Source organism: Gossypium hirsutum, chromosome D07, assembly GCF_007990345.1.
Source record: "Gossypium hirsutum isolate 1008001.06 chromosome D07, Gossypium_hirsutum_v2.1, whole genome shotgun sequence".
Lineage (NCBI taxonomy): Eukaryota > Viridiplantae > Streptophyta > Magnoliopsida > Malvales > Malvaceae > Gossypium > Gossypium hirsutum.
Window position 1 is genome coordinate 7,662,106 of NC_053443.1, and position 12,518 is coordinate 7,674,623.

A 12,518-nucleotide genomic window follows, 5' to 3' on the forward strand; every position below is an offset into this window, starting at 1 on the left:
TAATTTAAAATATTAAGTTGGGTATAAAGTTTTAGATTTTTTCAAAAAAAAAAGAAGTAAAGTAAATTACCAAAAAAGTATAAATGTATTAGTATGTTTTGTAATATTTTATGTTATGGCAAGAGAATTTAATGGAAAAGAATCCATTATATTTTAATGAAAAATATTAATATTTTTATTCATAAAGTACTTTTTTATTGTCATATCTAGTCATATTTGTGTCCCCATTTTTTAAAATTTACTATGTTACTATGTCTGTATTGTGTCGTACCCTTATTGCGTATCGGTGCCCTCATAGCTGGTTATATGCTCCTAAAGGGAGAAAACTAGGACCCGTAAATGCAATTTGGTGAAAAGTTTGGGAGATAGGCGCTCCCAAAGAGTTGAACAGTTTTTATGGCTATTTGCCTAGAGTAGACTCTTGACTAATGAGGAAAGAAGTAGACGTGGTATGATGGATTATGCTTCATGTCGAGTTTGTGGTCATTGCGTGGAAACCATAGTTCATGCCATTCAAGAGTGTGATATGGGTAGAGCTGTGTGGGTAAGGATTATACCCCCAACGGGCAATTGACAGCTTCTTCTCCTTGCCTTTACAATACTAGTTTGTGGGAAATAGTGATATCAGGTTTTGAACTCTACTTTAACGAGGTGAAATAGATTCTTGGTTCGCAATCCTAGCTTGGATGATTTGAAAGAGAAGGAATGAAGTCGTTTTGGGGAAACCATGCCAGAGTGTGGAAACCATTTTGTCTCAACATGGAGCTGGGCAAAAAGCATTGAAGACAACGTATGTCTTTTGATTGAATGTAGTGGGAATAATATTGAGGTGCCTTAATGGCAGCCGCCCCCGACTGCTTGGTGCAAAGCTAATATAGATGGAGCAATGGCTACTAATTCTGGTATAACCGCTGTAAGGGGATTACTTCGCGACAGCAATGGAAGGCGACTGATAGGCATTTGTTCACCACTGCAAGCTGAGCTTTAGGGAATGATCGACGGCCTAAGAGTAGCATGGCAACAAGGAATTCGAAAGGTGATCATAGAATGTGATAATTTATTCGTACTAATGCTTCTGTCTAACCAAATGATAGAAGACTGAAGCTTCCCTTGGTGCGACAAATACGGCATTACCGCAGCTAGCAGTGAGAAACTGAGATTATGCACATCAGGAAAGATGATAACCAGTCAGATGACTTTATGGCGAAGCTGGGATTCAGATTGCAACAAAAGTTCCGACTAGAGCCAACGCTTCACTTGGTATTGAAGGCTTTCTTATTAGGGATCATCTAGCAATAGAGGAGTGGCTAATACTCTAGTGTTTTGATTATATCTCTTATTATTCCAAAAAATAATAATAAAGTAAATAAATAAAAAAGACATAATTATACCATTTTATAATTTTCTTTTTTTCTTTTATCTTTTAATCAAATAAGATTTCTCTTCTTCTTTTCATTCTATTTATTTTATTTTTATTTTTTTGCATTTAAAACATGCTCTGGTTTTTGGGTGCTTGAAAGTTAAAACAGGTATTCCACAATTGATAAGCTTGAAGAACTTAGCGGCCATGGAACGTGAACCGTGATCATCTGCTCTTCGTAATTGAACTCGGTCAGTGTCTCATCAATTTTGCAGGTCATCGGTTTCTTTGAAGCGTACACCCTCATTTCTCCACTTCCTTTTACTCCAATCCTTACCAGATTTTCACCATCACCCAGCATCGTCGACTGAATTGCACCACCGGTATTAAGCATGTTCACAAGCCCGATGGGAGCAAAGTGGATGTTCTTTCTTGGAAATATTGTCACAGGGGAAACAGTAAGTAGCTCGTAATTGAACGGCTCAAGTGAAACCTCTATTTTATCTGATGGTTTCATCAGCATTAGCTCCCTTTTCTGGTACATGTATACAGCAAAGATGCTCACACCATCCACCGAAACAGGGTTCTTGCCATTGCTCCATTCCACGTCTTTAGGGCTCGCAAAACAGCCTACCATGGCTGAAAACTGAGAGGCACTCTCATTCCTTCGAGATTCACGGGACCATCCACCCCCTTGACAGTTGAACAGTCCTAAAACTCCTGTATACTGATGCCAATGCAAATGATTAATTGACCAAAATAAAAATTTACTTATAATTTAGTGATTACAGTAAAATCTTACTTTGTTGAGGTTCCAAATCTTGAGCATTGTTTTCCCATCATGCAAAGGGTCTTCAAATAGGCAATCTCTTGTTGGGAGAGCATAGTGTTGGCATCTTAAGATGGATCCATCAGGCAATGCAAGGCTCTTTAGCAACTTGAAATTGTGTTGTCCGACTATGTCACTTATATAAATGGGTCCACCAGATATAGCTCGAGATGCGGCATGGAATTCAGCACATTGATGAGTTGATTGGAACATGTCCCAATCGGGTTGTATGAAATTGCCCATCCACAAGCTGTTGTAGGCACAGTGCACCATGTGGCAACCTTGAAGCCAATAGGTCCCATGTGGATCGCCTGAGGGGTCAGTGCACCAGAAATCATCACCTATGACAGCACAGAATGATATTACATTAAACCTAGACTTAATCCCATACTGTTTTTTTTTTTTTCTTATTTTAGTTTTCAAGTGCATACCAACACGACCAAGTGAAATGGCCTCTGTTCCAAGGAAAAAGAAGTCATTACAGTGCTCCATGCTAGCAATAATGCCATTTCCTTTGAAATGTTTCCTGATAGAAGCAGTTAAAGCCTTGTAATAAGCTTTGGCCAGATCTACACGTCCGCCGAACTCCTCCGCCAGCATCTCAAGCAACTGAAATACAGCAAATTAGCTTAATAGTATACGCAAAAGCCTGGTGAAAACTGGGGATTTGTTCATTTGTTGTACTGTGCATTAGAAGCATTTGAAATGTTACAAAATGAAAAATTAACTTGCTAAATTTAGTCAAACCAATAATGACAAAAAATTGGATTGTACCATCCAATTAGATTAAAAATTGATTGATACATAATCTAAAATAAAACAATAAATCGATTAGTCTATGAATTAATATAAAATTAATTGAATCAAATTAAAAATTAATTCAACTAGATTTTATAATCTTTTAATATATTTTTTTAATAATTAATTTAATTTAAACAGAATAAATCATCCAAATTCAATTCTAAATTTATTGGACAAAAGTAAATATCCAACAAAAGGAGCTTGCCAAATTGCCACCGCTAGCTTTAGCTATGTGATGACGAGTTTTTATTGTAAAGCCTGATCCTTGAAATGACGATCCAAAATTTTATGCACGTCATGCCAAATACGTTGTATTGGTACCCATCTCATTCTCACCGCTGACAATTATACCATTCACTCGCTCATCTAAATAGGGGACACGTGCCCAGACACCTGGTAATGGTGCTGTCGTGTACTAAACCCTGCAATCACAATTAACCAATCTTTTTGCACCACAGCCTCTTCATTCCTACCATGCAAATGCTATCTGAATTACATAAATATTACATTGGTCCATTTTTATTTATTAATGAAATAAATCTTAAAATTATACATAAAAATTTTAATTTGATCTATTTCTTATAAATTATTAATATAATTATTGATGTAACATTATTTTATGTTTATATATTGTATAATTAATTAATTATATTTATCCAATATAAAAATAAATTGATGTCTTTAGTTCTTTAAATATATATGATTAAATTAAAATTAAAATTTTAAGTATACATTTGAACCATAATTAGAGTTTCACGTATATAATTGTGCAAATTTAAAGTTCATATATATAGTTACACATTAAATTAAAATTCGTGTATAATTTTAAGATTTATTCATGATGTTTTACCTTCATACTCAACTCACTAATCAATCATTAGTGACGTCAGAGCCTTAATCTATATATATTTTTTAAAATTTTGTAAAAATAGTTAAATTTTAATTTTAATTATTTATCTTTAAATTTAAGATTTCATTTTTATATTTTAATTTTTAAGATAATTTGGTGTTTATACTTTTATAATGTTATTAATACATTCACATAATTAATATTTCTAAGTTTTGTATTAAAATATTATATAACCTTTTATAACTTGAATTTTCTAAAAATTTAATTTGTATACTTTAATTTTTGACTAATTTTACCCTTTAATTTACTTCTATAAGATCATTTAATTTAAATAATTAATATTGTTAATTATTTTAATTAAAATATCATGTTAATTTTTCTTAAGAATACTATTCTAAAAAAATTATTTTATCATGAAAATTTAAGTAAATATTTTAAGAAAAAATCATAATTAATATTTTCAATATTATTTTTATTGTTATATCACTATTAAATAAATATTTAAAAAATTAAAATCTCACTTGAGAATTTAATAAAAGAATCAACAATGGTAATAACAATTTTTAAATGAAGAAAGTAAATGATTAAATTTTTAAAAATAAAAGTAATTAAATTAAATTTTTAATTTACAAAAAAGTAGAAATTTATTCAAATTTATAATAATCCTGGAATAAAAGAAGAAAATCTTATAAGAGAGGTTGGAGAACTTACATGGATTACGTCAACCTTGACGCCATCAATCCCCACCGATTGAAGATGAGAGTGAAGTCCTTCATACATCTCGTGGACTACTTCCGGCGGGACCAAGCCTACCCCATTATTCACAATCTTGTCTACTGCTAAATCTTCCATTGTCATCTTCAACCCCTGCGACAATTTAGGCGTTACTACCTTCGCGGGTGGCATTCCTTGGACATTCGGTCTTATCCCACCCCAATATCCACATAATGCATGCCACACATACACATGTTCTATGGTCTTATATTCTTCTTTTAGGTCCCTAATAAAGGCACCCATCCCCTTCTTATTACCTAACTTAATACTTTCATACTCCCTAAACTTATAGTTTTCTTCCATTTTTATGAGCCTACACGGCATTTGCTCACCAGCTGAAGTTCGATTCATGCCGTCTTTATCGCTGATGGGGTCATCGTCATGACAAATGGACTGCCACCCATCATCAATAAGGACCATCCCAGGAGGGCAACCACCTTCAGCTAGGCCCTTCACCCCTTCCCAAACACCTTTAGGGTGTACATTAAGGTAAAAAGCATCCCAAGTGCACCAACCAAATTTGTCTACGACACCTGGTGGAGTTTTCTCTTCGAGAAGCTTGATGGTCCCCAGATGGTGCCTGGCCACCTTCATGGCCTCTTTGACGAGTTTATACGGATCATCACCAACATGCATATACAGACAACTCCGGAAAGTAGACCTAGACACCCGCGTGGACCCACTTTCCATGCAGATGTCTACATTGTCATCAATTCCTGGCTGGAGAGAAGCCCTGAAAGGGCCTTCAAGAAGTGGAAGGAGCAGAACGTAAGGACGTCCAGACTCATTTTTGTCCAACATCATCATCTGAGTCTCATGCTCCAAGTCTTTTCCACTGTTTCCAACCCAGTGGGTGGTCCACCAGACTTTGAACCTGAATATGCTCATGAACCTTATGCCACTGAGCTTGCCTATGGACACTACGTGTTGACTTTTTGGTTCCTCAGTGTCGAATCCAACAAAGCATCCTACTGCGCCCTTGGATTTGTCTAGAGGTGAAAACGGTGATGGGGTGGCTACAATGTTTTGAGGGACATTGGAGAGAATTGGTTGGCCATTAGCAAGGAAGTTTGTTCCTTTCAAGGTTATTGACATGAATACATGATCATCAGCTAGCCCTATTGCATCCAGGGCATTCTTGGTTATGCTTGGAGGAGCCATGGAATGATTGTGGTGATGTATGTCAAGTTTTGGTAGAGAAGGAGAGGTTGGCAAGGGAGACAAGGAAAATAATCTAGAATTTGAGTGAGAGCAATGCAGGGATACGCGGTGGTATTTATAGAGGGCTTTTAAGCTTTGTGTATACTGGAATGATTCCACAAACCAAAATATTTAAAGTTTCTCCAAGACTTTCTATACATTTTAATTTAATATTTTTGCTTTTCCCATTTAATTAAATAAAAAACATATAGTAATAAATATGAATATAATGAAAAATTTTAATCATAATAAAATATTTAGACTAACTAATAATATTATAAAAATTGATATATTAATTTATGTCAAAAATTTAAATATAGAAATCAAATTTTAAATTTAATAGTATAATATAAGGATCAAAACTGAAATTTGACCATTATTACTAATCTAAAAAATCAAAAGATTCTAACTGCCACGTGTTGCGTGAGATGGTTTATGGCATTCCTTTTGTATACAGTATCAGATTGTTGTTACTAGTTTTCTTCCCACGTGTAAAAAGAATGCATGCATTTATTTTTTTATATTATCCATACTTTGTCTTTTTATATGATATCTATCCATATTTATTTTTACTATTTTATGGCGTTAGTGTCACGGTACTGACATGAGCGTAATTTTATTTTTATATAATAAATCAATAAAATTTAATATTTAAATTAATTTGTTAACTATATTTTATAATTTAAATAAGAAATATTGTTTTGTATTAATTATTGTAATTAAAAATAAAATATTTAATAAATTAATTAAATATTAAACATATAAAATCACATAAAACCCATATAAAATAAAACATCCAGCATTTTTGTTTTTATCCCCTTTTTTTTAATTTTTACTGAAAAAATTGGTTTGGCATTAGTAACCATGCTAATAGCTAGCAAAAAAATAAAATATTGTAAATTAAGCAAAGTAAAAAAAAACCTACCAAGTAAAAATTATAATATACATATTTACTTTGTCTATATTTTCCTTTTAATCATAAAAACAAAATATTTTTGTGAATAGAAAAAATTGTTATATAGGAAGTCGGTAATAATTCAAAACTATGGTTAGAGGAGAGCCATGGGAAGAATCTAGCCATGGATATCACATTTGGGTAGAGAAGGGGACAAGGACGAGTGGGTAAATACTAGCAGTATGTTTAGTTGGGTTGAATGGATTATGGATTACAGGCGGAGTTGTGTAACACTCTATTATAACTGGACTAGGAATAACCATTCCTTACTCCCCTTCTGAATCCCAATTCAATGCAATTATTTCATTTATGCCCTCATTTATTCACGAGCTTCTTCCTTAACTAGCAAAACACTGAGATATTGAACCAAACTAAAATTTTTGATTAAACCAATTTTGAACTAGTCTAACCGTGATTCTTAGAATTATAGGTCCAACTAGTTCACAGCAAATAAATTATTAAAAATATATAAAAATTGATTCAATTAATTTTTTAGCCTGTTCAACCGGTTTGTATTGATTCTCAAGTCAATCAGCCTTTTACCTCTTATAGGACCAATACCCTAGCTGGTTCTTGATCCAACCGGCCCGATCCAATCTAGATAACATTGAATTTTAGAATTTTTTAAAAAATTATTTTTTTATTTTTTATTTTTGACTTTTGACTTTAAAAGAGTTTTTGTTTTTTTATTATTTTTTTGTTAAAAATTATAATTCTTTTGTTTTTTAAATAAGAAAATAAATAATTTTTTTTTAAAAAAAACATACTTTTAAAGAGTATAGATCAAATTGACGAAATACTATAAATGTTGAAGGCTAAAAAAGTTTAAAAATTAAAAGAAAGACAAAAATAAAATAATATACCCATGAACTGATACAGACTGGTTGAAGTAGACTAAAAAATCAGTTGAACTGACAATTGAACTTATTTTTATATACTTTTTAATTTTTTAATAATATATTTACTTTGAACCGATCGAACAGCTCGTTTTGGAAATCAATTAGTCAGGCTAGTTCAAAATTGATTCAATTGTCGGTTCAATCAATTTTTTAGCTTGATTCAACCAGTTCATACCAATTCGTGGATCAACCGGTTTTTACTTTTCACTAGACAAATACCACAACTAGTTCCCAATCTAACTAGCCGATTCGGTCAAGTTTAGATAACATTGAATTTTGAAATTTTGATTTATATTTTTAAGATTATTTTTATTTTTGATTCTTAATTTTTAAATAGTTTTTATTTTGTTTATTTTTTAGTTTTAAAGAAGTTATATTTTAATTTAATTTTTAAATAATTACAAGTTTTTTATTTTTATTTTTTTATTTAAAATATAAAAAAATATTGTTTTACAATTTATGTACTTTTAAAGGATAAAGACCAAATTGACCAAAAACTATAAATGTTGAAGGCTAAAAAAATTAATTTACCTTTGTCAGTTAACTTTAACAGCAATATTAAATGGAAGATAAAAAATTTTAAATTAAAAAAATACAAAAAACTCAATATCTCAAAATTAAAATATAAAAATTAAATTTTAAATTTTAAAATAATCCATATACTTTTAACATATTTAAACTTTTTATATTAATAATATTTATAATAAATATCTAACTTCAAGTCAAGTTGGATTGGACTAAAACAATTTTACTCAAAGCATGGCCCAAATAGAAAAAATAAATTTATTTTTCGAGTTTTTCGAACCAACCTTCAAGAATGAATAACGTTTGAGCCACACTTTTTTGTTTGCCTAATAAAGAGATTTATTAAATAGTCTTTTTTTATTCTTAATTAAATTAAAAATGTTATTTAATTCTTAGATTGTGAAAGAAAAAACATCACTATTTTTTGTCAAAAACAAATGCAGGAGAATAAATTATTTCTTAAGAGATCTTTTTTTATAAATATTTTATTTACTTTATTATTTATGTTGTGTTTTCTTTTCCGAAATAAATATAAAACTTTAATTACTGAAGTCTTTTTCAAGATCTTTCACCATTTTGAAAAATAATAATAATAAATCTTTTTGGACTATAAATGTTTGGTACTTTGTTATTCTTATATATAAATCAGAATTGATACAAGTCAAATACACTAGATATAAGAAAGAAAAGAGTAAGGTTGCGGTATCATGGAACAACTTTGCAAACAAGGGATTAGGTTTCAATCAATCTCAATTTGTTGACGGGTGTCTTCTTCCTCCTGGAGTCCTTCAGAAATATCATCCTCACTGATGTTAGAGGCTTCCACAGTTCTAGCAACCCATTCCTTTAATGGCTCTTCATTCAAATCAAGCCTTAAAATCCCAGCAAACATCCCACCCATGAAGGCTACTGGCTCCTAAACAAGAAATCAATGGCATTAACACCGAGTTTGGATAATATAACCTACATTACATTTTAACATGAAACACAAAGTGAAAAAAGAAATCACCAACCAATGACCATTTCAGAAGTTCTTTTAGAACATGTTTAGACCATACAACCATGACAAGCTTCCACTTAGACTTTATCGATCTACCATCCGGGCAAAATCCACCCCATGCTGCTTTGTTGCCTATTTAAACCTTACACGCGAGGACTAAAGTCTAAACCAAAGACAGTCTGATCTCTCCAGTATGTGCGTGAGTGAGTGGGTGCTTCCTCAAGAGGACTAAATGCTAGGGCTAAGAAAAATCGAAAAATCAAAAACGAACCTGAATCGATGTATATGAACAATTTATGGAATACAAGTTAAAAATCCATATTACCGAAACTAAAATTTATTTTTATTTAATTTATAATTATTTTAAATTTTTTATGATGTAAAAATAAATATTTTATATTAAAATAGTGAAAATATCTTTAAATTTCTATATAAAAAGTTTTTTTAGAAATTATTATATAAAAGTTATTGGTTATTTTTTATTTTTTTAATTCTTAAATAAACTTTGAAACTTTATCAAATAAGGTCCAAAAGCCATAAAACAAAGTTTATTTAATCAAAATAAATCCAATAACTCAGCCAACTAAATTAGGTTGGCCGGGCAGATTATAGTGCACCATCGCTCTGCATTGGGACCATAGCCTCAACAACTCAATAGAAATGAAGTCTTCCAAAGTTTCCAAACATTCTCTCTATTGTTTTTTTGTCCCATTCTAACATAGGTATCTTCCCCTAATTTGCATCTTACAAATTACATCTTCCTTTTGGCAATGTACAAAGCACCTTATTATTTCACTCATGTTTCATAATATGTAAAACCCTCGTTGTGCACCATTGCCAATTTTATCCTCTCTTTCTTTGCAGTAAACGACACAAGTAGAGAAAAAAGTACCCTTGTGTATTATTCTCCTCAAAAGTGAGGTATATACACAACTTACAGAGGTTACACCAAGGAAAGAAACCAAAAACTTAAATCCCTAAATATCAACTATATAATCCTTATGTGGATCAGCCCAGGATTATTTACATAATTCTACAAATTTTGTTACACTCTTCCTTGAGTTGGAGCATAGACGTTAATCATGCTCAGCTAGTTACAAATATAATCAATCCAAACTCCTTTCTATGCTTTTGTTATGTCCCCTAATTGATATCCGATCTTGAAATAACTCAGGAACTAGCATTTTACATTTGACAAAAATCACGTTTGATCAGAATGAACAAGCAAGTTATTTGAATCCAGAGCATGCCAGCAGATTACTCTAGAGGCCTTTCATCATCAAAGTCAAACACTTCCAAAGCCTAAATCAGTGCAAACAACAGACCTAAATTGCTATGAAATTTAACAAAGATTACATAAGAAGACCAATATAAGGAACAAGAAATATTCCCTAACTCGAGATGTCATTCGTCCTACAACGGTTGGAAAGGAAGGTTGTAAAAATGAAGTAAGAATCCTCCAAATTAAAAGAAGGTTGGCAATTACCGAAAGTGGTGGTAAAAGTACCATGGAGGAAGTTGTACTAGAAGTCAAATTGCATTTTGTCCTCTCTACTAAAAAATGGGGCAAATTAGTCTATAGGTTAGATCAAAGAACAAATTGATCCTTTCTATTAAAAATTTTATTCATTTGTACTGTTAAAATCTAGTGTGGTTGACGGAATAGTTAGACAATAACACTTAATGTGCCATGTTTACTTCATGCTGATGTATAGAGATCAATTTTTATCCATAGAAATGGACGGAGTTTTTAATAGAAAGACCAGTTTACTATTTGATCTAAGGACAAAATTGCCTATTTTCTAAGTAGAGAGACCAAAATGCAATTTGGCTCCTAGTAACCAAAGTGGTTCATCAATCATTTCCGCCATTTAAAAATTGAAAAATACCTAGATATGTAACCTACATTTGATTATTGTTTTGCCCCTAATTTCTGTTTCAGTGCTCACATAGTTTCCCTAAAACACTGGCAAGTTAGGATATCTCTCCATGGCCAATTTATTATCCAACTCGAATAAAACAGCAAATTGAGTTGGTTCTTTTAAGAGATTCAAAACCTCAAAATCCATTCCAATGAAAAGAAAAAAAGAAGAAGAAAGCAAGCAGAGTAATAATCAGTTAATCCAGAATCAGGTCCAATTCCAAACATCGAGAATTACAAGAACACACCACATGGATGAACTGTAAACAAAAAGAAATTCTTAGGTAATTAAAAATGAAAATGAATGTTTCAACGGACCTTAACAGCTTGATTGAGGATGGGCACTTGATTGGGATCGAAGAAAAAAGCTTTGATGACCCTCCGCTTGGAGTTTGAATTGAAATTCACGGAAAACGACAAAGGTTTCTTCCAAGTCCCCTGCCAAAACAAACAATAACAAATATATGATTAAGGTATGTCGAAAGTGGAGGGAAATGAGAATGGAAGCACAAGAAATGAAGAGGAGTTGGAGTACCAGAGCAGACCAGCAAGAGTTGGTCAGACAGACGACGCCCATGGTTCCTTTAGGACCAAATAGTTTTTTTTTCTTTTTTTGGTTAATTCTTTCTTTCTCTTTATCTCTTAGGTTTGTGTGATTTTATGCTTTTTATATAAATATAATTTCTTTTTAATTTTTTTCATAAAAAATATCATATCATTTTATATATCATATAGGTTTTTTGTGGGTACAAATATATCATATTTTCTTAAATCAGTTGCTGGAAACATCTAATATGTTTGCAAATTAGGAAATTAGGAAGATTGAAAAATTAATGATGTAAAATCTTTTTCTAGAAACAATGTTTTTTCTTCAAATTAATTTTTCTTTAAAAAATGTTTTTTTTTCGAGCAACAATTAGTAATATCTTATTTTAAATGGTTACATTTTGAGGATAGTCCCTATACTTATTGATTTGTGTGGATTTAGTCCCTCTACTTTGATTTGCTTAAAATTGGTCCTATTTTCCGATTGGCTCATTAACTTTGTTAAAAAATTAGGTATAATCATAAGTTTAGCCCCTCAACCTTTACAACGGTTATTAATTTAACACCTACTCTTTTAATTTTTGCTTTAATTATTAAAAATTTAAAAAAAAACATATGTCGAAACTGTTTTTTGAAAACAAAAATTTTAGGTTGTCGACTTTTAAAAAAATGAAAATTGGGAGTCGCCACCAATCTTTTATTAATGTGTGATTGGGTCACCTAAAAACGACTTTGGTCTACGAATTTTAGAAAAACGGGTCCGGAAATCGGTTACGTATGAGGAAGGATTAGCACCCTCATTACGCCCAAAAATTGGTACCTAGTTAATTAATTAATGTCTTAATGTCGAAAATTTGA

At 31.4% G+C, this 12,518-nt stretch overlaps 2 protein-coding genes across 2 annotated transcripts; both read right to left on the bottom strand.

The window, feature by feature from the left end:
* Positions 1-1,378: 1,378 nt before the first annotated feature.
* On the bottom strand, positions 1,379-5,896 carry LOC107953546 (galactinol--sucrose galactosyltransferase). Its single transcript, XM_016888886.2, has 4 exons — positions 4,552-5,896; positions 2,621-2,798; positions 2,163-2,530; positions 1,379-2,087 (listed from the first exon to the last, which is right to left on the bottom strand). The coding sequence occupies exons 1-4, from the start codon at positions 5,773-5,775 to the stop codon at positions 1,521-1,523; spliced, it is 2,337 nt and encodes a 778-aa protein (XP_016744375.2). The 5' UTR covers positions 5,776-5,896; the 3' UTR covers positions 1,379-1,520.
* Positions 5,897-8,807: 2,911 nt separating this feature from the next.
* On the bottom strand, positions 8,808-11,875 carry LOC107953545 (UPF0426 protein At1g28150, chloroplastic). The gene is made up of 3 exons (XM_016888885.2): positions 11,650-11,875; positions 11,433-11,552; positions 8,808-9,109 (listed from the first exon to the last, which is right to left on the bottom strand). Exons 1-3 carry the CDS (start codon positions 11,689-11,691, stop codon positions 8,933-8,935), a joined length of 339 nt encoding a protein of 112 aa, XP_016744374.2. The 5' UTR covers positions 11,692-11,875; the 3' UTR covers positions 8,808-8,932.
* Positions 11,876-12,518: the final 643 nt, after the last annotated feature.

What these genes read in the sequence shown, in the direction of transcription:
- LOC107953546 (XM_016888886.2), bottom strand. Translation starts at nt 5,775, where the DNA reads ATGGCTCCTCCAAGCATAACCAAGAATGCCCTGGATGCAATAGGGCTA. An exon ending in TCAAGGTTGACGTAATCCAT is followed by an intron (nt 2,799 to 4,551) that starts GTAAGTTCTCCA and finishes GCTGTATTTCAG; the next exon opens with TTGCTTGAGATGCTGGCGGA. An exon ending in CATTTCACTTGGTCGTGTTG is followed by an intron (nt 2,531 to 2,620) that starts GTATGCACTTGA and finishes GTGCTGTCATAG; the next exon opens with GTGATGATTTCTGGTGCACT.
- LOC107953545 (XM_016888885.2), bottom strand. Translation starts at nt 11,691, where the DNA reads ATGGGCGTCGTCTGTCTGACCAACTCTTGCTGGTCTGCTCTG. An exon ending in ACTCTTGCTGGTCTGCTCTG is followed by an intron (nt 11,553 to 11,649) that starts GTACTCCAACTC and finishes TTGTTTTGGCAG; the next exon opens with GGGACTTGGAAGAAACCTTT. An exon ending in TCCTCAATCAAGCTGTTAAG is followed by an intron (nt 9,110 to 11,432) that starts GTCCGTTGAAAC and finishes TTTCTTGTTTAG; the next exon opens with GAGCCAGTAGCCTTCATGGG.